Source organism: Melospiza georgiana, chromosome 20 (genome assembly GCF_028018845.1).
Source record: "Melospiza georgiana isolate bMelGeo1 chromosome 20, bMelGeo1.pri, whole genome shotgun sequence".
Taxonomy (NCBI): Eukaryota; Metazoa; Chordata; class Aves; order Passeriformes; family Passerellidae; genus Melospiza; species Melospiza georgiana.
In genome coordinates this window covers 10,165,401-10,191,336 of record NC_080449.1, presented here as the reverse complement: position 1 = coordinate 10,191,336, position 25,936 = coordinate 10,165,401, and the positions used below count along the sequence as shown (strand labels likewise).

At 51.1% G+C, this 25,936-nt stretch overlaps 1 protein-coding gene across 2 annotated transcripts in view; it reads right to left on the bottom strand.

The window, feature by feature from the left end:
- Nucleotides 1-4,137: 4,137 nt before the first annotated feature.
- Nucleotides 4,138-25,936, bottom strand: part of OLFM1 (olfactomedin 1) — a 36,872-nt gene continuing 15,073 nt past the window's right edge. For both annotated transcript variants that reach the window (XM_058038315.1, XM_058038314.1), the window contains exons 3-6: nucleotides 20,661-20,816; nucleotides 18,100-18,319; nucleotides 10,287-10,393; nucleotides 4,138-5,962 (exon numbers count right to left, since the gene is read on the bottom strand). In XM_058038315.1, the coding sequence (XP_057894298.1) occupies nucleotides 5,288-5,962; nucleotides 10,287-10,393; nucleotides 18,100-18,319; nucleotides 20,661-20,816 (1,158 nt within the window). In that variant the 3' untranslated portion in view covers nucleotides 4,138-5,287. The remainder of the gene's footprint in view (nucleotides 5,963-10,286; nucleotides 10,394-18,099; nucleotides 18,320-20,660; nucleotides 20,817-25,936) is intronic.

The following is a 25,936-nucleotide window of genomic DNA, read 5'->3' as shown; positions in this document are numbered from 1 at the left end:
GGGTCCAAGGCAATTTGTAAACACAAAGTATTAAAAGGCTCAACAATTCTAAAAAAGTTTTTAATTGGAAACTCAACAAATTGCTCGGCAAGTTCTTAATGCTTCAATATGGAGCTCTCAGATAATGAGGAGCTAATTAAGGGGCCAGGATTCAGTTTTTTATGATAACTGTCTCCATATGGGCTCAGCACTCGGTGCTTGCAGAACTAATGAAGGTCAGGGAAGCAACAGCAAAGGAAGAAAGGGAGATTTTTAGCTCTCACGGTTGTGATGATGCTAAACAACGGCCAGGGCTTCTGCCTGGCTTCTAGGCCAGATGCTAAGTGAGCTTAATTTAATTCCTGGGACAGGGTGGGGGCATTTCGCAGCCCTGAGCTGCATTTTATGGTCCAAAGCTGCATTTCACTGCCCAGAGCTGCATTTCACTGCCCAGAGCTTCATTTCACAATCCCGAGCTGCATTTCACTGCCCAGAGCTGCATTTCACAATCCTGAGCTGCATTTCACAGTCCAGAGGTGCATTTCACAGCCCAGAGCTGTATTTCACAGCCCCGAGCTTCATTTTATGGTCCAAAGATGCATTTCAGAGCCCTGAGCTGCATTTCACAGTCCAGAGATGCATTTCACAGCCCTGAGCTGTATTTCACAGCCCTGAGCTTCATTTATGGTCCAAAGCTGCATTTCAGAGCCCTGAGCTGCATTTCACTGCCCTGAGCTGCATTTCAGAGCCCAGATCTGGGGAGGATCCCCTGGGATGGGCTGAGGGCTCCAGGGAAGGCCTCAGGATCAGAGGCAAGGCCAGGGCAGGATCATGGCTTGGCAAAGGGCAGGAATGAGAGCAAATGCCACCAGGATTTGCTCCCTTCATCCCAAGGCAGGTGTGACCCAGCTGGAGGGCACTGGTCCCTCTGACTCAGGGTGAAGTTTTGTTTTAATTTAATTTTTAAATGAAAATTAAATCATTAAGTGCTTTGTGTTGGGAGGGATCTTACAGATCATCTCATCCCATCCCTGCCTTGGGCAGGGACAACTTCCACTGTGGATCCAAGCCCTGTCCAGCCTGGCCTTGGACACTTCCAGGAATCCAGGGGCAGCCACAGCTTCTCTCCACCCTCACAGGAAAAAATTCTTTGCAATATCTCATGTAAATCTCTTTTATTTCAGTGCAAACCATTCTCCCTCATCTTGCCATTCATAAAAATTCCCTTTCCATCAAACCTGTCCCATCTGTGGAGCTGAGACTGGGCTGGTGGGGCTGGGAGCAGCTTGGGTTGAGCACCAAGCCCTCCCCAATGCCTGGAGCAGGGCTTCCCAAGGAACACCTTGGCAAATATTAACACAAACACACCCAGAACCATGGTCAGATGTTCCTCTGAAGCAGCTCACTGACTCCCAGCACTAAATTTGGACCAACAAGCCTCGTGCATCAAATAATGAAGTCATAGGCTATAGAAAGCAATCCTCTGGGACGTTCTTGTCGTTGAGTGGCTCATCCACTTCCAATCTGATCCATACCATTAAGTGTAGGGCCATATGGCATCCATTTATAGAATATTGCACTACAGGCAAATAGGACAAAGGTACACCCCTCAAAGCACTTCCCTCATCTCATTAACTTTGGGTACATGTTACACAGGAGCTGCTCCTGCTCTGCTGCCTTCAAGGACATTTTGTGCTCTGGAGCCTTTGTCTTAAATGAATTGCACTCGGAAAATTAGAATCTAAATGTAGCTGTGTCCTAAAGCAAACAGCATTATTTTGCCTCTCTGTAATTCGATTTATTTTTGCAGATCGATGTTTTGAAGCAGGCGTGTTCTTTTGTCCTCAACTCCTGTCTAATGACCACGCTGACTGCAGGGAACCTGGCACAGGGTAGTGTTGGTGTGCCAGGGTGGGCTGGGCGGGTTTCAGTGGTGCCCTGCCATGTGCTGTGCTCTGCTTGAAACCTGTCCCCAAAACTGGACACATTGGCTGGGACAAACTCTGCCAACACCTGCAGAGGTCTGTGAGGTGTGAGGTCCCATTTCCCTCTGGTGTGAGGTTTGGGGTCCCATCTCTCTCTGCTGTGAGATTTGGGGTCCCATCTCTCTCTGTGTGAGATTTGGGGTCCCATCTCTGTTTGTGGGAAATTTGGGGTCCCATCTCTCTCTGTGTGAGGTTTGGGCTCCCATCTCTCTCTGCTGTGAGATTTGGGGTCTTGGGGAGGAACCACCCCCTCATTAGAACATTCCTAGGATGGAGGACACAAAGCCTGGCTGCTGGGACAATCAGCCACACCACAAAGCGATCCAGCACGTGGGACAGCCAGGATTCCCTCCCACTTTTCCACCCTAAAGCCCTCGGGGAGCTTGGCAGGAGCAGCTCCAGTGCAAAGCCCGGCCCTGGTGCCACCATCAGCCTCTGTCCCATCGATTGCAGCGCCCCTGAACCCAGCTCCAGCCCTTACAAGAGCAGTGTGCTGCCCTTCAGTGAGTTTGCACTGAAGGAATACATTAATTAAAGAGAAATGACTGCAGGTGCCTTCCTGCTTTTTGGCTTTACAGATTTCTCCTGCACATCGAGGATCAATACTGCTGCCAATTACACCATGGGTCTCCAGCCCCCCCTTTTTGAGCTTCTTGCAGGGAAAAGCACTGCTAAACAGCGAAGTTCTCCACAAAGCTGGCAGCCCAGAGAGCTGGAATTACAGAGTGCAGCAGAGGAATGAATCCTCAGAGAGCTGTCCCCATTCTGCATCCAGCCAAGGCTTCAGTGAGAGCAGCAGAGCTGACACAGGGCAGGCTCAGCCCCGTGGAACTGCCTGGAACATCTTCACGGGGAGGATTGCTCGGTGCTTGTGGCTTAATCCAGCTCTGAGAAACCACACTACACTGCTTTGTTTTTTCCATTTTCCCTCCTCCTGTTGGAGAGCCCAGCAGGAAACTGCTGCAAAGGCTGAGAGGTTGGAATCTGGATGTGCAGCTTGCGGCAAAAGCCGATTGCTGATATTCAATTTCCTGACCTTGGTAATAATCCCTGCTCCTTCCCAGGGCCCTGAACCATCCATCTGCTGAGCCCAAAGGCTGAGCCTCACTGGGCCACTTGGCTGGAAAATTGTCATTCCTGGTGGTGCTAAATGTGGCCAATCTGTGGGGGAAGAGGCAGGGAAAAGCTAAAACCACCTCAGTGAGCTCTTTGCAGCTTGCACAGGGACCATGCCACAGCTGCCCTCGAGATCCTGCTCAGGATCACCCTGGATGGCTGGGGAAGGTGCTGGCCCTTCACCTGGAGCTGTCTGGAGTGGGAATTGCTAAATATTGTTCTTCTGGAGGTGCAGGGGAGAGATGAGACCCCACATCTCATAGCAGAGAGAGATGGGACCACAAATCTCACAGAGAGAGAAATGGGACCTCAAATATCACAGCAGAGAGAAATGAGACCCCAAAACTGAAAGAGAGAAAGATGAAATCCCAAATCTCACTGACAGAGAGAGATGGGACCTCAAATATCACAGAGAGAGAGATAAGACCCCATATCTCACCCCAAAGAGAAATGGGACCTCAAATATCAGACCAGAGAAAGATGGGACCCCAGATCTCACACCAGAGATAGATGAGACCCAGATCTCACACCTGAGGGAGATGAGCATCCTGTACCCCATGAGGGCCCTCCAACCAGGAGGGCTGAGTGTGACAGTCACTCTTTAGAACAAGTTAAATAAAGGAGATTTTTACCTGCAGAAGCCTGCAGCAAACTGAGGGTGGGGAGCACTCCAAGAATCCAAGAAGGAATGGGATCCAGTTGCTCTCAGGGGGTCCCAAGCAGTGTCTGCAGCTCCAATAAAGGTGACAGATGATGAGATGTCCTCCTGTTGTGGCACCAACACCAGACACTGTCAGTCCCTGAGGGGTGGCCGGACCCTGCTCACAGCAGGAGCAGCCTCAGGATTTTATCTCCTTGAAGCAATGCCTGCTCCAGATGAAAATGGGAAGGGAATCCCTGCAGAGCAGAGAGCCAACCCTCCACCCTCCCAGCCCCAGCTACACATGGGGAAATATTCCCTGGAAGGAAACTCAGGATGGCTGCTCAGCATTTACCCCCAAAAATTCCAGCTCTCCCTCCCCTGCACTCACACAGAGAAGACACCAAACAAAGCAGGGAAGTCTCCTAATAGTTTTATTGTTCCTTAGATAACTGTGGATAGTACAAATTTTTTCCTCTTAAAAAAAAAAATTAATTACCTTCACACTTCCATAAACAAAGCTTCCCATGGGAATCTGCTGCCACAGAAATCTCCACGGAAGCGATTTCCAACCACCATAATGCTATGTAGATAGATAACAGTAAGAGAATATTCCTGTAATTATCAACATGAAATTGGTTACCTGTGTATAAGGGTGAACACTGACCTTTTTTTTTTTTTTGCCTTTTAAGAAACGAAAAAACCATCATTTATTAAATCCAAACTACATCATTGCATTTACAACATTCATTGCATAAACTGGACATACAAAGTTTTGCCACCTCTGGTAAATAACAGACATACATTATACAATATAGTTGCTGAATACATAAGTTCAAACAATATGGGTACAACAACTTGTTCATAATACATACTTAAACCATCGTGTTTAATAAGTTACTAAGACACAGATCCATGAGCTACTTCGGGTCTCAGCACAGTTAATCTAAGTGACAAGAACACAGTTGAGAGAGACAGTAGCTGCAATGGAAGGCAAAGAAAACTAACCTGTGATAGGTCTTGTTGAGACAGCCAGAGCTCCTCACGGGTCAGCTTCTCCTGCTTTTCCTTTCCACACATCCATCACAGCTGCCCGTGACGCCGGGGGAATGTCCATGCAAGCCACACACGGAGGAGAGCGAGGCTCCCGAGGGTGAACTTCCAACAGTCATTGCCTTACTGCTTGAGGATGTTCTCTAGGTTTGCTATCAGAACAGAAACAAAACAAAACCCCAAACTGAAGTGGTTCTCTGAGTGCAGTTCCAGCTGCAGGTACACGGTTACTCGTGAGTCTATAACACAGGGCCAGACTTCTAGAAATGTAGAGGTAATGCTGATCTGTCAGGCTTACGCTGAATAATCCTCCATGATGTGTTGGTCTTAATTTTGGCAGCTGTTTTTTATATGTTTACTTATTTAAAGTATGTTCCCTTTATAGCAATTTTTTTAAATTAGTTTCTCCCTTTTTTTTCCTTTTTATCATTATTATTTTTTTTTAAATTTTCACCTTTATTTATTTATTTATTTACCCCCCACCCCATAAACCCAGTTTCCAACCAAGGCCGGGCTACAACTCGTCGGAGCGGATGACGTGGAAGAGGGTGACGTTGTAGAGGATTTGATGCCCGTTGTTCCAGGCGTAGAGAGCCCGATCCTTGGGGTTGTAGTCCAACATGGAGATATGGGAGTACTTGTTCTGGAAGGGGATGTCGATGTACTCGTAGGTGGAGGCGTTGGTCTGGTAGGCGTAGTGCACCTTGGTGCCTCCCGAGTAGCCGTTGGTGACGTAGAGCGTGCCGCAGATGATGAAGGCCTCGCCGGCGCTGCGTTTCGGGTAGCTGGTGTTCCAGGTCTGCAGGCTCTGCAGGGTGTTGGGGTCCAACTTGCTGATGACGATGTTGCCGGCGTTCTGGTTGGTGGCGTAGACGGCCCAGAGCCCGTTCTCGTCCACCATGAGGTCGATGTCAGAGTGGCCGCCCCAGGCGTAGTGGTACATGTTGTTGTAGCCGGCGTAGTCCAGGCTGCGCGTCTTGAGGATGGTCTCCGTCTTCAAGTCGAACCTGATGATGATGTGGCTTTGGTATTTGTTGAAGTAGATGGAGCCGTTGTAGACCACCTGGCCTGTGCCCGACCAGGGGTGGGGCAGGCGGTGCGAGGTGAAGTTGTCGGTGTTCATGAAATCCGCCATGGATTTGTACTCGCGGACGAAGCGGTTGTTGTGGTAGCTGTCCATGTACCAAACCTGCACGAGGCAAATGCAAGGGGTTAGGGAGAGTATTGCAATGACACATAGCTGGATGGAATGTGCCTGAGCTTGTCTGGCCCTTGCTGCTTGACCAAACACTAGCACTGTGGTGTTTCACCCCACAGACACTTTTGGGCCGGCTGGGTGTGTGGTGTTTCACCCCACAGACACTTTGGGCTGGCTGGATGTGTGGTGTTTCACCCCACAGACACTTTGGGCTGGCTGGGTGTGTGGTGTTTCACCCCACAGACACTTTTGGCTGCCTGGGTGTGTGGTGTTTCACCCCACAGACACTTTTGGCCGGCTGGGTGTGTGGTGTTTCACCCCACAGACACTTTGGGCTGGCTGGATGTGTGGTGTTTCACCCCACAGACACTTTTGGCTGGCTGGGTGTGTGGTGTTACACCCCACAGACACTTTTGCATGGCTGGGTGTGTGGTGTTTCACCCCTTGGCTGGCTGGGTGCTGCAGCTGGGCCTGTGGGGACAAGTCCAGGCCTGCAGGAGCTCTGGTGGGTGTGGGATGGAGCTTCCCCCCATAACAGGGGCTGCTCCTTGGGTTTCCCTCTGTGGAGAAGCTTTAAGGCGATGGTGAAGGAAAGGAGTCGGTTCTGATGGAGGGTTTGAGACCAGAGCTTTATTCTGGCCCAACAGCTCCAACAGAACTCCCTGAGCCCGTGGTTGCTGTTCCTTTTAACCCCGGGGAGAGGGGCAGGGAAGGGGCAGGGAGCCACAAAACAGGTAGAGGAGGGGAGGGACAAAGGGACAAAGGACACCTGGATGGCCCAATGTCCCTCCAGGGGTAGAGGGCATCCTTTGGATCTGCCAATCCCTTCTGGAATGCCAGGACTGACAGACAGTGCTGGGAGGGGAAAGGAGAGGTGACTGACACACCTGGGAGGGAATTATCAGGGAGGAACCCGGGGTATCTGAGGCAAACCATGACATGGCACCGCAACAGAGAGAAATCCACAGCCAGGAGTCGTGGAATCGTCATAAAATGGTTTGGAATGGAGATTAAAACAGCCCTGCCAAGGATGCCTTCCACCATAGCACGCTGCTCCAAATCTGGCCTTGAATCCAGCCAACAACTGTCACCTACATCCAGAAATAACCCCAATTTCTGGAGCCCCAAATCGGCCACGAAATCAACCCAACAGCAAAGCTTTCCCTGGGGGATAACCTGATATCTCCTTGGCTTAAGCGTTCCCCTGGGAATGCTGGTGGCTGGCACTACCCTCCCTTCCCCAGGGCAATTAGCAGCTTTTCCCTGGCTAAACCCAGCGTTTTTCCGTGCTGCTGCTGCTTTTGCTTCCCGCGGTAACACTCAGTAAATTACAGCAGCTGCTGTGCACAACTCCATTAATTTGGAATGCGGGAGCGAGGGATGTAATCACTCATTGTCAGGCAAATTCAGGCAAAAAGTCCATATTGGTTTAAAAATCATACACTGCTGCATCAAAAAGCTTAAAGCGAGGCTGCTGAAATATAAGAGACAAAGACATCTAAATCTTGCTCTGGGTAGATTGGGGAGAGATTTTAGATCATCATTTAAGTGCCAGTTCACTGGGGACACTGTCTAGACTCCTTAAAAAAAAAAAGCTTTTGTTATATGAAACCAATTCCGAGGCAAATGACCAAGCTGTGCAGTTAATATCCACAAGAAATATCCAGCCAGCCACTGACATTCTGGATGCAGTTGCTGCCTGAAAATGAGAGAGCTGCTTTCTGTAAGAGCCATTTAGGAAGGAGAAAAGGTAAATTTAGGAAGGAGAAAAAGTAAATTTAGGAAGGAGAAAAGGTAAATTTGGGAAGGAGAAAAGGTAAATTTAGCAAGAGGGAAGCCTTTAAGGCTGCAGATTTGGGTGATGTAGTGCAGATTTCTTCTGCAAACCCCTTGCAAAATCTGACAGCTCTGTGTCTGGAGTGTGATCATCAGTCTTTGGGAAGGGCAGCCCAACATTTGGCTGCTGCCTTTGGGAAGTCAACTGGGGTCTCCAAAAACTTTGGGAGGGAATTTCAGCCTTCTGTCATTGCCTCCCTGGAAAGCTGCAGAGGTGGGGAATGGATTTGTGCAAATGGCTCTGTCCCTCAGCCCCAAACCTTGGTGGGCTTGGGGGTGGCTGAAAAAGCATCAGAGAACAGCCAGAGCTGGAAATGAAACTTCAGCTGGGAAATTATAGGGGAAAAAACCAACCAAAACACGACTCTCTCTTTGCTGCTTCCATTTCATTATCCGGTATTAAAAATTCAACATGCAAATGTGTTGTTGTGCTCAGTTTTTAAAGCTCAGCAGAGCCCTGTGTCACCATGCAGGGGCTGCAGGACCCAAGAGCATTCCCAGCTCTGGAAAAGCAGGGATTGATGGATGAACGATGTCCCATCACAGCAGCTGGCTCTGAGCAACCTCCTCCTGCCCCCACGCAGCAATCCCAGCTCTCAGCATCCACCTGCTGCTCCCACAACACTCACAAATCTCCCCCGGTTGTGTTCTGTGGTTTCATGACATGAACAAATGATCACAGGAGCACCAAACCCCTCCTGGCGCCTGGGGACAGGAGCTGGGGATGATGAACTGCCCATCCTCACCGTCCCACTCTGCTGAGCTGCCAGTGCAGTTCACCTAATGGTGTGTTCCTAATAAAATTCCCAGCAGGTTTTATATATTAAATACACAGAGAGGCTTGGGAAGCTCCAGCTCCGGTTTGCAGCCTGCTCGTACGACAAAAATACGCTGCAGAAAAAGGCATGGCTAAAAAAACACCAAAAAATACCAAAAAACAGCGATTTGAGACAAAACTCTCTGAAAATATGGGAAGATCTTTAGCATCTGAACCACGAGCTTCAGCTGAAAATTGTTTTAGTGCCAAGGGAAGTGGCAAGCACAGCCTGAGGGGGACAATTCTGTCCCCTCTTTTGAGCAGAACGGGACATGATGGGGGTAAAACCTTCCCATCTCACCTCTAAGCAGGGTTTTATTTGGGCTGGAGGTGAAATTTTGCTTAATAACTGTAAAATATGGAGGTGTTGAATTGGGAAACTAGTGCCAACCAGTTGGCTGCTGGAGGGTAAGAGCCTGGCAACTCAAGTCACCTTCAAACAAACCACCCAGGGGTGACTTCTCCAGAGCATCCCTTGTCCTCTCTCAGCTACAGAGCTGGTGCCAGGGCACAGATCCCAAAATAGGTGCCCTGATCCAGCCCTTGCTGCTGCCTTTATCCGCTGAAGGATGCTGCATGCAGGAGGGAATTACAGGCAGCCAAGCTTTCTGCTTCTTGTTTTGTTTTGCTGCCTGCAAATCCTCGGCAAACACTCGAGATATTTTCCATTCCATCAGTCATGGGGAGCTGGGATTGATTTTCAGCCAGTTATTGGCCTCCTACCTCCTTGGGATCAAAATTGAATGGTCTGAATGGAAAAAAAAATAAAAGACCAAAACAAAGCAAAACAAATCTCTCTCTCTCTGGCTGCAGCCAGTTAATTCCTCACAACAATGAAGGTGGAGGATGGAGGGCAAATGCAGGCAGATGACATTATCAGAGGTGCTGGCAGCACAAGAGCAGCAGGGACCAGGACCATGGGTCCCTCTGCTCAGCCCCAGCTCCCTCCTGGCTGCCAAGCACAGATTAGAAACCCGATATTTGCTTTTTTTGCCTCACAGACCTCGTGGTGACAATTCCCTCATCACTGAGATTCACCTGCCCAGGAAAGGGAGAAGGGCAGGGGCTGCTCATCTTCTCCTCATCCTCCCTTCCTGGAGGATGCTCAGCCCCTCCTGCTGCCAGCAGAGCCCTTATAGGATGGATGAGGCCCTTCCCTGGGTTTTCCAGTGGTGAATATTCACTGTCCTCAGGTGTCACAGGCATCTTTTTATGGAAAATCCTTTCCTTAGGATTTTTCCTCCTGAGAAGCTGTGAGACCTCAGGAACAAAATGTAAACAATGGTTATCTGCTGCTGTGGAATGCAACAGGTGCATCTGGGATTGGAACACAGGGAGAGCTCTGCCAGCTCAGGACAAGGTCATCCTGTGACTGGCCCATGTTGGATGTTTGTGATTAGTGGACAATCACAGCTGGCTTGGACAGAGAGCCGAGCCACAAACCTTTGTTATCATTCTTTGCTATTCTTAGCTTAGCCAGCCTTCTGATGAAACATTTTCTTCTATTCTTTTAGTGTAGTTTTAATGTAATATATATCATAAAATAATAAATCAGCCTTCTGAAACATGGAGTCAGATCCTCGTCTCTTCCCTCAACATAAAACCCCTGTGAGCACGGTCACACTCAGGCACACGGGTGATGCTGCTGTCACACACTCTTACCTTGTTCTCCCCCTCAGGAGCCAGAGGATCCGTCATCCACGATCCAAAGCGGGAGCCCGAGGTTTTAATTGTGATCGGGTCACTTATTCCCGTCAGCTTCCCACAGGCTGGAAAAGAGGGGAAGGCTGGTGAGCACCACGACAGCCCCCGAGGGGCACCGGCACCGCCCCACCCGCCCCTCTGCGCCCTGCTAAGCTCGGTTTAATTACAGGGAACGGCTCAGGAACAAGTGTCGGATGCTTTTGTTTGTGTCACACCTCTTCATGACAATTGTCCTTATGGCTGTGCCCGAGAAAAGGAGCTGCGAGTGGCCCGGAATGGAGAATGAGAGCAGCAGGCAGGTGCAGGGAGGAGCTGCTCTGATCCAGATGAAAAGGCAGCCGTGGCCATTCCAGCCCTGCTGGAAACCGGCAATTGGTACGGGTTATGCAGAGGAGAGAAAGGAGGAAGGTGGAAAATGGCCCACAGTGTGAATCTCCTCCCTGCAAGGACCATTTACCAGCTGCTTTCCCTGTTGTCCCTTGTGTTGCACACTCAGGAGGGTCACACACACTCAGGAGGGTCACACACACTCAGGAAGATCACACACACACTCAGGAGGATCACACACACTCAGGAGGATCACACGCACTCAGGAGGGTCACACACACTCAGGAGGATCACACACACTCAGGAGGATCACACACACTCAGGAGGGTCACACACACTCAGGAGGATCACACACACACACTCAGGAGGGTCACACACACACACTCAGGAGGGTCACACACACACTCAGGAGGATCACACACACACTCAGAAGGATCACACACACACACTCAGGAGGGTCACACACACACACTCAGGAGGATCACACACTCAGGAGGGTCACACACACACTCAGGAGGGTCACACACACTCAGGAGGGTCACACACACACTCAGGAGGGTCACACACACACACTCAGGAGGGTCACACACACACACACAGGAGGATCACACTCAGGAGGGTCACACACACACACTCAGGAGGGTCACACACACACTCAGGAGGATCACACACACACTCAGAAGGATCACACACACACACTCAGGAGGGTCACACACACACACTCAGGAGGATCACACACTCAGGAGGGTCACACACACACTCAGGAGGGTCACACACACTCAGGAGGGTCACACACACACTCAGGAGGGTCACACACACACACTCAGGAGGGTCACACACACACACACAGGAGGATCACACTCAGGAGGGTCACACACACACACTCAGGAGGGTCACACACACACTCAGGAGGGTCACACACACTCAGGAGGGTCACACACACACTCAGGAGGGTCACACACACACACTCAGGAGGGTCACACACACTCAGGAGGGTCACACACACACTCAGGAGGATCACACACACTCAGGAGGGTCGCACACACACTCAGGAGGATCACACACACTGCTGGATCCTCAGCCAGCTCTGGGACAGGAGCCCCAGCAGAGCAGGATGAAGGTGGGAGCATCCTGAGGATCCTGCCCAGCTCAGCCTCACCACCACAGGATGGGCAGGGCACTGTGAGCCAGGTCTGGAGCTCCAAATCTGCTGAATTCAGGGAGCCACTTCAGCTCCTCGCTGGGTTTTCAAGCCCTAAACACGAGGGGAAGCAGCAGCAGCTCTGCTCCAGCTCATTCCCCAGCCCTGGCTCTGTCCCAGCCCCTCTCTGGGGCTCTCCATGGATCTGGAATGCTGCAGCCCCAGAATGGAAGGAGCAGCCAAATCCCAGCTCCTTTTCCCAACAATATCCCCAGGTTTCAGCAGAGCTGCCCCACCAAAATTTAACCTGGGTGCAGTGAGGAGTGACAGGGGAGGAGATCAAGATGCCTCAGGATGGTGGGGGATGTCCTGTTGGACAGGGAGAGCTCATTTAAAACCCCAGAGCTAATTTAAAGCCCAGCCAGAGCCCATTTAAAACCCCAGAACCCATTTAAAACCCCATCCAGAGCAGAGGCAATGGGGCACAGCCAGCACCTGGAGCTCAGGAGGTGTTTCCTGAGCTCTCCTTTAGGATGTGGGAGCCCCTGGCAGTGCTGGGGTGCAGAAGCTGCCCTGGGTGCTGTGCTGGAGCTGCACTGCAGTGGTGCTCAGCAGGAGCCAGGGCTGGGCTGCAGGTGGGAGCCCCTGCAGGTGCTGCTGGAGCACAGGGAGAGCTCTGCCAGCTCAGGACAAGGTCAGCCCGCTCCAAATTAAAATCATGGGATGGTTTGTTATTAAGGAGCATCAAAGGTTGTTTAGTCCAGCCCCCTGCAATGAGCAGGGATGTCTTCAACCAGATCAGGTTGCTGTCCAGCCTGACCTTCATGGAATCATAGATTTTACACTTGCAGAACTCTGCAATCCCTCTCAGCTGCCTCTCTCCTCGGCCTGTTCTCACCTGCATTGTAATTCCTGATCAGACACATCCACCTGCCTCAGCCAAAGGGATCCCCTTGGCCCAGGGCAGGAAACAGAGGGAGAAATTCCTGCTGTGCACCAAGGGCACCATCAGTGCCCCCACAGCCTCCAGACCCAGGCAGAACAAGAGAGATGCCCCCAAAAATCAGAGATTGCTGAGACACAAGGCACAGGACACAGGGATTTGCCCTCCTGCCTGCTGCACTCCAAACCTCTCGGCTCAGAGGGAGAGCAAAGCAATGCAATGGGATAAAATAACAAATTTTAATGTCTTGCAGGGGTCCAGCCTTCCCCTAATCCCAGATCTGCCTTCCATTATCACAGCCCTACATTGCTGTCACTTTATCTCTTCCTCCCATTTCCCTGGAGAGGAGCGTGCTGTAAAAGCTCATTGATTAAAAAAATCCAAACAAACAAAAAACAGATAAAAAAAAAGCAGCAGCAGCTGATAAGGGTAAACCAGTGTTGTTTGCAACATCTCCTACACATTTAGCTAGAGGCACACAGAGCCCAGCTCCTCAGCAATGCAGGAGGGTTCTTCTCTCTCCTGCTGCAAACCCATCCCAGGCTGCTGGGGGGAATTCAACAAGGATTTTGAGGATCCCAAGTCAGCTTTGCCACCCAGGCATGGACAGCTCCAGCCCCTGGGATCCTCACCCACCTGAGGAGATGCACAGCACACCTGCAATATCAGCAGCTGAGTTTTTGCAGCCCCCGCTCCTGTCAGATGGGATTCCATGGGAATTCCAGGTCACTCAGGAACAGCTGTGCCACAGAAAAGCTCATCCTGTGCTCACCCAGGAGCCCAGGACAGGAGAAACGTGTGAGGAGCAGATTTAGGGCCTCACAGAGGAGCTGCTCTCACTCCTCTTCACTCAGAGATATTCAGCTCCTTTCTCCTGGCCACAAATCAGCCTTTCCCCAAGTGTCCCTCTGTCCTGCCATGGGATGCATCCCCACTCCGGCTGCACGAGGAATTTTCCAGCAGGAGCAGGTGGGAGCAGCTCTCCCCTCCTCCCAGGGTGCCACCGCCTCCTCTCCAGCTCTGGGTGCTGCCCACAGGTCCTGCCTGGCAGCTCCCAGCAGCTCCTCCACCAACGCACAGGCACCAGCTCCTGCTGGGCTCGTGGTGCTGTAACACAGCCAGGAACTGCCCTGCTCCATCTTCCCAGGACACCAAGACTGATCCCAATCCCAATCCCCATCCCAATCCCAATCCCATTCCCAATCCCAATCCCAATCCCAATCCCAATCCCAATCCCAGCCCTTCAGGAAGGGATGGGGCTCTGGCAGCTCAGTTGGGCCTGGATCTTTCCTCTGTTGCCTGGTTGGGAGCTCCCCATCCCAAAACCATCAGGGATGGCTCCATCCCCATCCCAAACCCATCAGGGATGGCTCCATCCCATCCCAAAACCATCAGGGATGGAGCTCCATCCCCATCCCAAACCATCAGGGATGGCTCCATCCCCATCCCAAACCATCAGGGATGGCTCCATCCCATCCCAAAACCATCAGGGATGGCTCCATCCCATCCCAAAACCATCAGGGATGGCCCCATCCCATCCCCAAACCATCAGGGATGGAGCTCCATCCCCATGCCCAAACCATCAGGGATGAGGCTCCATCCCATCCCAAAATCATCAGGCTCCATCCCATCCCAAACCCATCAGGGATGGCTCCATCCCATCCCAAAACCATCAGGGATGGAGCTCTATCCCATCCCAAAACCATCAGGGATGGAGCACCATCCCCATCCCCAAACCATCAGGGATGAGGCTCCATCCCATCCCAAAATCATCAGGCTCCATCCCCATCCCAAAACCCTGATGGAGCTCCATCCCCATCCCAAACCATCAGGGATGGCTCCATCCCCATCCCAAAACCATCAGGGATGGAGCTCCATCCCATCCCAAAACCATCAGGGATGGAGCTCCATCCCCATCCCAAACCATCAGGGATGGCTCCATCCCATCCCAAAACCATCAGGGATGGCTCCATCCCATCCCAAAACCATCAGGGATGGCCCCATCCCATCCCCAAACCATCAGGGATGGAGCTCCATCCCCATGCCCAAACCATCAGGGATGAGGCTCCATCCCATCCCAAAATCATCAGGCTCCATCCCATCCCAAACCCATCAGGGATGGCTCCATCCCATCCCAAAACCATCAGGGATGGAGCTCTATCCCATCCCAAAACCATCAGGGATGGAGCACCATCCCCATCCCCAAACCATCAGGGATGAGGCTCCATCCCATCCCAAAATCATCAGGCTCCATCCCCATCCCAAAACCATCAGGGATGGAGCTCCATCCCATCCCAAAACCATCAGGGATGGAGCTCCATCCCCATCCCAAAACCATCAGGGATGGAGCTCCATCCCATCCCAAAATCATCAGGCTCCATCCCATCCCCAAACCATCAGGGATGGGGCTCCATCCTCATCCCAAACCAGGATTTTTCCTAAGGAACTCTTGTCCTGCCTGAATTAAATTCAGGGATGGGCCTCCATCCCGAAACCATCAGGAATGGGGCCCTATCCTGATCCCAAAAGCATCAGGCTCCATCCCCATCCCAAAACCATCAGGGTTGGCTCCATCCCCATCCCTGCACCAGGATTTTTCCCAAGGAAAATTTGCCCTGCCTGAGTTAAATTCCCCCTGGATCCAAGGAGTGCCAAGCCCTGTATCTCCTCTCAGGACCATTAATGCAAAGGCTAAAATCCCTGTATAAATAGGGATCTTCAGGAGTGTAAACAGAAACACAGATTGAAGCTGCCATGATTGATTTCTTTTTTTCCCCCTCCACACACATGCCAGGGTCAGGAAGTGTTTTCACTATTGATCCGTCAATAATGCTTAGGAAACCCAAAATGCAAAACAGGACCTTGGCTAAGGAAAAGGCGCTGCCAAGGCTCAGAGCTCGCTGGGAGAGGTGAGCTGGGTGGGAATGGGGCACATCCCTCCCTTCCCCTTGGCCTGTGCTTGCTGCAGCAGCTCCCTGACCCTGTTTGGGGCACACAAACTCCAGGTGAGCAGCAGAAAAACCTTTGTCCCAGCTAAAACCTTCTCCTTGAGACATCAGCGAGCCCAGCTGAGCAGAAAACCTGCAGCAAAGCGAAGTCCCCAGCAATCAGGGCCTCATTGTGTGGCAGCAAAGCATTTGTAAGGCTGTTATCTGAATTTAACTCAATTAGCAACCGTTTCCAGTGGTTTACACACCAGAGAGATAAACAGCATTGGAAATTCAATCCGTGCTGGTTCTTTTAAGTGACCAAATAAATCAGCTTCCCGAGTGAGCAGCAAATCCTCTGGGATGAGCCTTGGGGAGGAACAGAATCCATCTCTGTGAGCACCCAGGGCTGCTGCAAAAGAGCTGCTCCGACCCCAGAGAGAGGGCAAGGGCAGGAAGAGGCCAAAAAGCCCAGCTAAAAACTCAAAAATATTTTAAAAAACACCCAAAAATTCCTAGACAAGGTTACCTGCAAGAGCTCAGCATCCCTACCTGCCTCCTTCTTACCTGGTCCCAGCTGGACCTGAGCGTGAAGTGATGGGATGAGCACAAAGGGTTAATGGTGCAAGAGCAAATTCTAATTTTTTGGAGCCCTGAATGGTTTGGGAGCTTTAAAGCCTGCCTAGGGTCAGTGGGAGGATTGTCCCAACTTCCCTGGTTGGAATGGCTTTGTTGAAAGAACTGTCCCCAAGTTTGAAGTCTCAAATCCCTGCTGCTGCTGCCTCTCCCTGTGACCCACAGCTCCTCCTCATCTTCGAGGGATGGGCTGAAGGCTCTGGGTGCAGCAGGGGACCCCTCCTTGGGCACCTCCTCCTCTGCCCTCAGGATCCATTTGCAGGGGATGTGGGGCTGCCAGGAGGTCTCTGTGAGCCCTTGGTCCATCCCACCCTCCTGTTCTCCTTTCTTATTTTCCCTTCTTATCTGTTCATCCTTCCTTATCTTTCCACTGCACTGCGCCCACCTGACAGAGCTCCAGGAATTGGGGACTCCAGCCCTGCTCATTCCTGTCCCCATTACCAGTTCAAGAGGGTGAGAAGGTGAGAATTTCCCTCCTTGCCCAACCCTGCTGCCCTCCCTGTGACCATTATGGGGTGAAGGGAGGGACAACAGAAAGGGGCAGAAAGCCCCAGCCTGTCCTGCTCTCAAACCAAACCTGGGCCACCAGCACTCATTAATTAATGAGAAATCAAACTCTGATCTCTCTAGGCCAGGGGGGTTTCACCTGTCCCAAGGGTACCTCGGTGCCTGACTTGTTCAAATACTCTGAGCATCCACATTTAAATGGGAATTTTACTCTCTGGAGCCTGCAAGGGATGTCCAAGGAACCAGAGGATGGAAATGCAGAAGGAATGGAGGGGAGGTGGCTGCTCACAGTGTGGAGGCATCCAGAAACAAGCAAAATCAACCCCATCAGCAGAGCCAAGAGAGAAACAAAGCGTTACCTTGCCAAGGATATCAAGTGCTCAGAAGAGATCTGATCTTCCGTGAAGTTACCTGAGAGTGTAATTTCGTATGTGCTACCAAAATAGACTGCAGAGCAGTTAATGTGTTTGGATTATCTAAATGGCGTGGCAAGAAAGTCAATAATGGAAGGAGAAATTAAATCAAGTCAGAGCTGGCCCAACAAATGGTGCAGAGAGTCCTTGCAGCTGTGGGAGGCAGTGCTCTCCTCCTTCCCCCTGTGTTTGGGGTCACACGTTGGGTTTGGTGGCAGCTGAGCCTCCCCACAACAGCCCCAGAGTTTCAGTGAATTCCAACCCTCTGGAGGAGGTCAGAGACGAGTCCCTGGTGGTTTAGCAGCAGCCTGGTGGAAATGGCTCCCTGCTCCCTCAGGGGATGGGAGAGGGAGGATTCCCATCCCGCGCAGGGGCAGGACCACACCGCGCCCCAGCTCCTCATGCTCTGCTCCGGGGGCATTGGCAAGATGCAAAAAATAAAGAAGGGAAACCGAGGGAAACCGAGGCACAGCCCCACACCCCCCACCACGAGCAGAGCCCTTTGCTGACGGACCAGGTCCAGGGATGCAGAAGCAAAAGGGGTGCAAGTGTTGGCTTTGCATAAGCGTGAGCTGCCACTTATGCAAGCGCCGCCCACACGCCCGCTCCGCTCTGTTGGGAGAGGAGAGGAGAGGAGCATCCTGAAGCGCTCACACCACGAGCAGCATTGCTCCTGCCAGTAATCCTGGGCAGGACTACTCCCAGGAGGAATGTTCCTGGTGGCATCACTCTTGGCAGGATGGCCCCTGGCCGTGTGGAGCTCATCCCTCGCGGCCGGGCACGGCACCAGATGTCCAGCGGGGCATCTCTGCCTCCGGCCGGGATGCGTGCGTTGGCGCCGGTGGCCTTGGAGCCACCGTGGTGGTTCTGAGCCTACCTAATTTTTGCATGCATGCACGAAGCCTTTCTTCAAGATTTGACACTCTGTTCTGAAGCTCTTCGTAGTCATAGGCGCCAATCTCCTCCTGGAGTTCGTTTAGAACTGACGTCAGATTCTGGACCTCCTCTTTAAACTGCAATACCAATTTGGCATCGGCTTTGTACTCTTCCAACACTGGTATCAAAGGCCTAAGTTCCTCCATTTTCGCTTTTATTGCCTGCAAGGTTAAAATAAGCTCGGTTCAGTGCTATGCGTGCAAAAATCTGCAACACTCTGCCTTGACCTGGGTGCTTCCTATGGGAGCGAAATGTTCACATTTCCCACAATTATTAGCATTAAAATTAGCTCAATTATTATTTTTGGTCCGAATGATGTCTTGGCAAGAACATATTAAACAGGCTGCAGAACACCAAAATATTTGGGAAAGGCCTTTATTTGTCATTTTTAGAATGCAACATCTTAGGGTTACATGCTTCAGATCACATACACAAAGAGTTGTTGTTTTTTTTTTCTTTTTTTTCTTTCCAAAAAATAAAAGAAAATAAGATATATATGCATTGACAAGGGTTTCAAACTATTCATGAAATGCATCTACAATTGCATGCAAAGGAAGATCTCGGTTGTGTGGTTCAAGGTTCCTTAGTGAGATATGGTGCTAATTTGGAAAATAATCAAAAAAATCAATGCATGGTGCAAAATGCTCTGTGGCCCTCTTTTCATGGTTACATGGGAGTGAACTGCTTCTTCAGTCACTGCAGCATTGAAAAAACTTGCTTTTTAGTTAGCCCTGTAAGCAAGAAAATGAAATACTGTTGAGGATCTAGCTCACTAACCTGCCTTATATAGATAGCCATTCATAGACAAATACTCTTACGGCACTAAAGAGAAAAAAAACCAACACAAGAGCTCCAAAGCACTCACAGTTTAATGCTGGCATTAGCAGGAACAAAATGCTGTGGCTGTTCTTTCAAATGCTGCTTTGGCAGCAAATTAGACAAAAAATTCCTCACTGGTTTCAAGCGCGGAACAGAAAAATAAAATTCATTATCAGATGGATTTTGCAGAAATGAATTTTTTTTTCTTTTTAAATTTTTTTTTTGTTTTTTGCTTTTTGCTCATTTAAAGGCTCACAATGCAGCATTTTGTTGCAGATGCTTTGCTCCAGCAGCTAATGAGTAGACATTAATATGCATGCACCTACCCGTTAATGAAGCGTGTTAGAACACCCAAAATCCCTGGTGCTGCTCAAATTACAGTGGCCAAGCTCCCAGCACCCAGGGCTGTGACATCTGCCTGTGTCCTGAAGCTTTTTTGGGGCTGAACAGGATCAGGAATTCCTCCTCAGCCTCCTTCCCATCCATCCCCTCCTATTTAAGCCACGAGGATTTTTTCCCTCCCGCGCTTTGCACGTGGGGAATGTTTTAATTTTATTTCATTTAAAGTTCCCTGGCAGGCAATGGGGAGGGTTGAACTCATCAGAATGGTGGAAGGGGGAAAACAATAATAACCGAAATAAAGAAATAATTAAATAAAAGAAACTCATGCTCAAGTCTTTCCATCCAGACTGCAGAGCTAAATTTAGGGTCCTGCAGTAACTGGAGATGGGGAGCGGAGGAGGTGGAGTTGGTGAAAAGTTTTAAGAACCATCTTCCCAGCTTTTTATGAGATAATCATGGTATTTCAGTATTTAGCATTAAAAAAAAATCTGCTTTAAAATACCAGCCAGCTGCCTGCAAATGAGGGTGGGAATCAGCTGGGTGGCTGATCAGAAAAGTCCCCAGATTCCACCAGAAATCTTTTCCATTTGATTTTTTATATCTATTAACCCACAGCATGGCTAAAATTTAAAACTCCAGTACTGCTCAGAACATCTTTTTGGCAATTTCATTCATCCTCAAGCAGCTTCCTGAGGGTTTGGCCACTGCTCCCAGTGCCAGCTGCATTCCAGAGGCTGCAGCTCCTCTCCCCCTCTGCCCAGTGCCAGGACACCACACAAAACCCATCAGAAGCTGCTGCCTCTGCTGCCAACACCCAAAATTGGACAAAATCCTGGAGATGTGCAGGTTGCCAGCCTGAGGACAGCTGTAATAACTGTATTTTTGGGGTATTTTTTTTCAGGGGGGTGATATTTGATTGATGAACTCCTTTCTCCAGCCACCCCCAGGGGAAATGGGGTTTGGTGACTGCCCACTGTGGTTTGACAGGAATGCAAAGGGAGCCCCAGTTCTTGGGGTTTTTTTCCCAAGAAATGGGTGCTGGGCATGGCATGGAGAAGCTGCCTGGCCACAGAGGGAACCCACCTCACCCAGAGCTGGGGTGTCTCCCTGCAGACCCTCCTGATGGAATCACCCTGCACCGCCCTGTTTCGGGCACCCAGGCGGGTGTGGGAACACAGGGATTTGTGATTTTACCCTAAAACAAGATGCAGGGCTGAGGATGTGAGGCCACAGCCTGGATCTGGCTGTGCTTTGGGCAGGAAGGACCCCACAGCTGGGATGGGAGCCAGGGCCACAATCCCCTGGCCACAGCTCCCCAAGCAGTTTGGAAATCAGACCTACCTTAAACTGCCTTGCCAGGTGCTGCTTGTGGCTCTCTTCCACTTGCTTAAATTTGGATTCCAGTCCCCTCATCTGGTTTTCCATCTTCTCCACGTACTGTAGGTCTCTCTGAGTCCTCCTGTCCAACACCTCTATCGACTGGGACATGTTTTGCACCTGCCAAACGAGAAGGGGCTCATTAAAAGGTGCTGCCAGCAGCGAGGCAGCCCCCATTTGCACCCCAGGGCTGACCTTTCCCACACGCTCAGCACAGCTAAAGGGCAATCAGCCCATGCACTATTTACTGCCTCATCAACAGCAGCTCCCAGATTACCACCCCGTGCTCTAAAACACAGCAAACCTGGTTTAATAAATGATTTTTTTTTTTTTTCTGCAGAGAAGGACTCAGCAATCTGACATGGAAATGAGGGGTGTAGCTGAGGTTAAAGTCAGGCTGGCCTCTCTGACAGGCACCTGGGGTGAGCTCAGAGGTGACAGCAGCACACCTGGCTGGGAGGAGACGCTCCAGCCCAGGTGCACAATTCCATCTCCTGGTGAGCTCAAACCTCAGCAGAACTTCACGATCCACCCAGCAGCACCTGCCACAACCAGCCCAGCGGCAGGGAGGGCACCCCGGGGCCGGGGAGCGCCGGGCACGGTTGGCACCCCTTTGGTGCCCATGCAGCTCCGGAGGCGAGCGGTGCCGCATTCCTGCCCGGAGCCCATCTGGCCCCGCCAGGGAATGATGCAGGAGCTTGGCTGGGCTGGCGGTGAGGAAACGAGCTGGAGGTGTGAGGAGGGGAGGGGAACGCCAGCGAGGCTGACCTGATTTTGAAGGTTGGCTGCCATCGGGTTTATTAAGATATTCCCTCCTGTTTTCCAGGCTGGGAGAGGTGGAACGGGTCTGACGTCAGCTCCTATTTAGCACCGAGCCATATTGAAGGGCTCTGCAGCGGGGCTGGACGTGTCTGTCCCACAGAGGGGACGTGACAGGGACAGCCCACGGGTGCTGCTCCTGCCACCGCCACGTCACCCCAGCAGTGCCACCACTGCGGTGACGTCTGTGGGCAAAGTGAATCAGGCACCCAGCCTGCTGCTGCTCCTGAGCCAGCCTGATCCCAGCCTGATCTCATCCTGCTTCCAGCCTGTTCCCAGGCTGATCCCAGCCTGCTCCAGTCTGATACCATCCTGCTCCCAGCCTGATTCCAGTCCACTCCCATCTTGCTCCCAGTCTGATTCCATCCTGCTCCCATGCCTCTCCCAGTCTGATTCCAGCCTGTTCCCATTCTGCTCCCAGCCCTCTTCCAGCCTGTTTCCATTCTGCTCCCAGTCCACTCCCATCTTGCTCCCAGTCCACTCCCATCTTGCTCCCAGTCTGATTCCAGCCTGCTCCCATCCAGCTTCCAGCCTGCCTCCATCCTGCTCCCATCTTGCTCCAGCCTGCACCCAGCCTAATTCCTGTCCACTCCCATCCTGATCCCATCCTGATCCCATCCTGATTCCATCCTGTTCCCATCCTGTTCCCATCCTGATCCCATCCTGCTCAGCTCTTGGTGGGTGGATCTGCTCCCCGGATGGATGGGTGCCACATCCGCTCCCGTCTGCGTCCTCACTGCAGCCAAGCTGGCATGAGGAGGGAAGGAGTGGTGAAAATCCCACATTCCCTCTGGCAAATCCCACATTTCCTCTGGCAAATCCCACATTCCTTCTGGCAAATCCCCCTGTGGTGGGCTGGGACTTACCTGGCGTGGCAGAGCGAGGGCACGGCAGGACAGCACAGGGCAAATGCCAAGGGTGCCCCTCCAGCTTGGAAAAACCATCACAGTGCCCCTTGCTCATGCAGGATGACACTGAAACTATTGCAGGGATCTATTAAAAATGCATGGGTGACCTGCATGGCAAAGACCAGCAGGCTTTGGAGTGTTCTGTCCAACTGCTCCGGGGGCCAGAGCGTTCCTCAGCAAAGGTGAAGCTATTTGTGGTCTGTGAGGCTCAGAGATGAACCAGCAGCACCCTGACCTCCCCAGGAGCTGCTCAGGCAGGTGTGAGGAGCAGGGAAGTGCAGAACAAGGTTTGGAGGAGAAAAGAGCAAAGCTGAGCTCAGCCAGAGCCCGGTCAGCTCCCATTAGGCTGTGCCTACTGCAGGGAATGTCAGCTCTCAGGGGGTGTTAATTCACCTGGGCTGCATGTGGAGGAGTGTGGAGACCTCTCTGTGCCCTGAGGCAGGAGAAGAGGAGCCTTAGACAAGCATGGCTGGGCTGCCAAGCTCCTTTTATTCCAGTTATCCAGCCTGTCCTTGGAGCTGAGCAGCAGAATCGTTCCAAGGAGCAGGGAGAGGGATGACTGGTAGGGCTCATGCAAAATTAATCCCATTTATTCCGCTAGTGCCTAACCCCAGCTGCAAATAATCAGAAAAGAGCATTTCTGTAATGACGGAGCAATACCTGAGTGTGCTGAGCAAAATTTTGGGAGGCTTCCTGGGCTCTTTCTCAGGTGTGGGAAGGGAGAGACACGCTCTGCTCTCAGAGCACCTCGCCCAGGCTGCTGCCCTCAAATACCTCTGGAACGTTTCTGCTGCTCCTTGAAGCACAGGAAAATACCCTCCTCAGGCACAGAGATGTCTCAAATGATCTGCTGGGCTGTCCTGGGGTGGATTTCACAAGCCCAGAGCGGGTATTTGCTGCCTGTGCTGCTTTTCCTGGCCAGATTTGTAGGGATGAGCCTGAGATCCCTGGCAGCCCCAGCACTGAGGATCTGCCTCTTTTCCCTCATTAGCATATTATGCCCTTGATCCAGCAAAGCACTTTGGCACATGATTAGGTTTCAATGAGCCTGTAGGAGCTCAGGCTGAAGCATGCACAGAAGTGCTCTAATGAACTCAGGCCCAAGGATAGTGCCTCTTAAATTCCCTCAGCTCCATCCATCAGCTGCAGTGCTCCAGCCTCGCCTGAAAATGCTTTTTGCCTCCTCTCTCAGCCTGAAACCTCATTTTCACCAAGATAATGTGAGACAGATACCTGTGGCTGTCTGGGGGAAAAGAGTTATTTTTAGCAGTTGAAATAGGAAATTAATACAAATGAAGCTTCCCGTGCTGCTCTTGTCATCGTGTTTGAGGAGCTGATTCACAATTAAACCAGAGTCACAGGGAGTCAGCGTTGGTCTGATGACCTCAGTGAGGTTTATAAGGGCAAATCCAAGGTTTAAACCCTGCTCAAGCTTCCCTGTGGATCTGCCTTTCCTGGCAGCTCCAAAGGGGCTGTTCTGAGCCCACCTCTGGGGTTTCATCTTCAGGGATGAACCTTCAGCCTTGGGGAGCTGCTCAAACTGATGGAGCAACAGCAAGAGGAATCTCGGGGGAGATTTTCAAGGTTTAGGGGAAAAACCAGCAGAGAAATGGACTCAGCTGATGGTTCAGGAAATGAAAAGTTCATCTGATAAGGTTTGCAGGAGGCAGGGATGGCTGAGAAGAGATTCCACTATCCCTCTGTACACACCTGGGAGTGACTACCAGAGGAACAAAAAGAGCTGTAAAATCTGGAGATCAGCACCGGCTGAGAGGAAGGATTGGCAGGAAACCAGAAATGGTTTCACCAGCAGAGGAGGAAGTTGTGCCCGATGACAGGGCCAGACAAATAAACAAATCAATCAATCAATCAGATTCTGTTTGGAGATCAAACACAATGTGATGATGAGCGGGACTGAGGTGATGCCTCGGTTTGGGTGCAGTCCAAGGGCTGCACTCAGCACCTGCCAAGGATGAGCTCAGACACGTCGAGTGTCAAAGCCTGGGCTGAACACTCTGTGCAGCCCTGGCTGCCCTCCCCTCCCCTCTGTCACCTGCCAGGGTGCCCAGCACTCCCTCCCAAATGCAGCTCCTACACTGATCCTCATCCCTGTGAGCTGAGCATGGGTGGATGGCAGCTCTGAACCTCCAAACTCCAAAAGGTTCTGCATGGAGATTTCCCTGAGGATGCTCTAATTGCTTTGCGTGCACACACATGCAGCTGATGCCTTGCAACAAACACACCATTTCCATGACCCATGAGCTGAGCATGGGTGGGTGGCAGCTCTGAACCTGCAAACTCCAAAAGATTCTGCATGGAGATTTCCCTGAGGATGCTCTAATTGCTTTGCGTGCACACACATGCAGCTGATGCCTCGCAACACCATTTCCATGGGCGAATTCCGTGTCTGCTCCTGGGAAAAAACCCATCCACAATTTCCTCCTTGACACATTGTGGAGAAGCCAGGAGCTGCAATTTCCCCCCATCGCAAAGGCAGGGTCAGGATGCCAGCTGAGGGAAGGAGTTTTCAGGATTGAAATCCTCCCTGGGCAGCTGGGAGCTCTGCCCTGCAGTTGTTTGCACCTCCAGGGATGATCAGCTCAGCCTCCATCAGGATCAGATGTCTGGCACTAAGAGCCTGTTCCTTATTTTGGGGTTTCTCATATAGGTTAGCGTGGGAGTGAGATGCAGCCAGATTAGCAGGCAGGTAACATATCCCACAACACATGCCCAGAAATCCTGCTCCTCCCTCACTTTTCCTCCATTGGCAGCCAGAGAGCTGCATTAAAAAAAGCCCCACTGAGCACCTCCACCCTCCTGATGTTATCCCAGGTCTCCCATTCCCATCAGCTGAGGGCATTGGGTCAAATCCTGATTGTTTAGAGTGGATGAGGAGTTCTCTGAGCTGTTCATAAATCCTGCTGCCTCTCAGGAGCAAAAGCACCCAGGGTGTTATTGCTGTGAGAAACAAAAGCCTGACTTGGGATTATTTTTAGCAGCCTCTGACAACCCAAAGGATTGTTTTAGGGCTGAATGTTTTTCCTGGCTGGCTTTATTGTCCTCAGCACATGGGGGAAATCAGTTAAGTGGAGGTTTAATATTGTTAGAGGGAATTAATACAGCAGCTTTCCCCAAAGCAGCAGGATGAAAATTCTTTTGTCATGCACGGCACAGGCCAATATAGCATTAGGGGATGGGGTTTAATTATATATCCAGCACAGGAGCCAGCTCATATTTGCAAGAGAAGAGCACAATTTCACATGAAACAGCATTTCTTCACTGAAATCTATTATCTGGAAAATTCCTTGTTATTGGGGATGTTTCCCTAATGAGATTTTTTGATCTTTTAGGACAGCAGACTATTAAAAACTAATCAAGAGGATGTCAACGTTGGGCAGAAAAGCACTGAGTGTCATCTCTGTGCTACCTGCTGGCGACAGCTTGCAAGGTTTCACTTGACCTTTTCAATACCACCTTGCCTAGCAAAGCTTGGCTTTGGGCTTTTAATTCTCT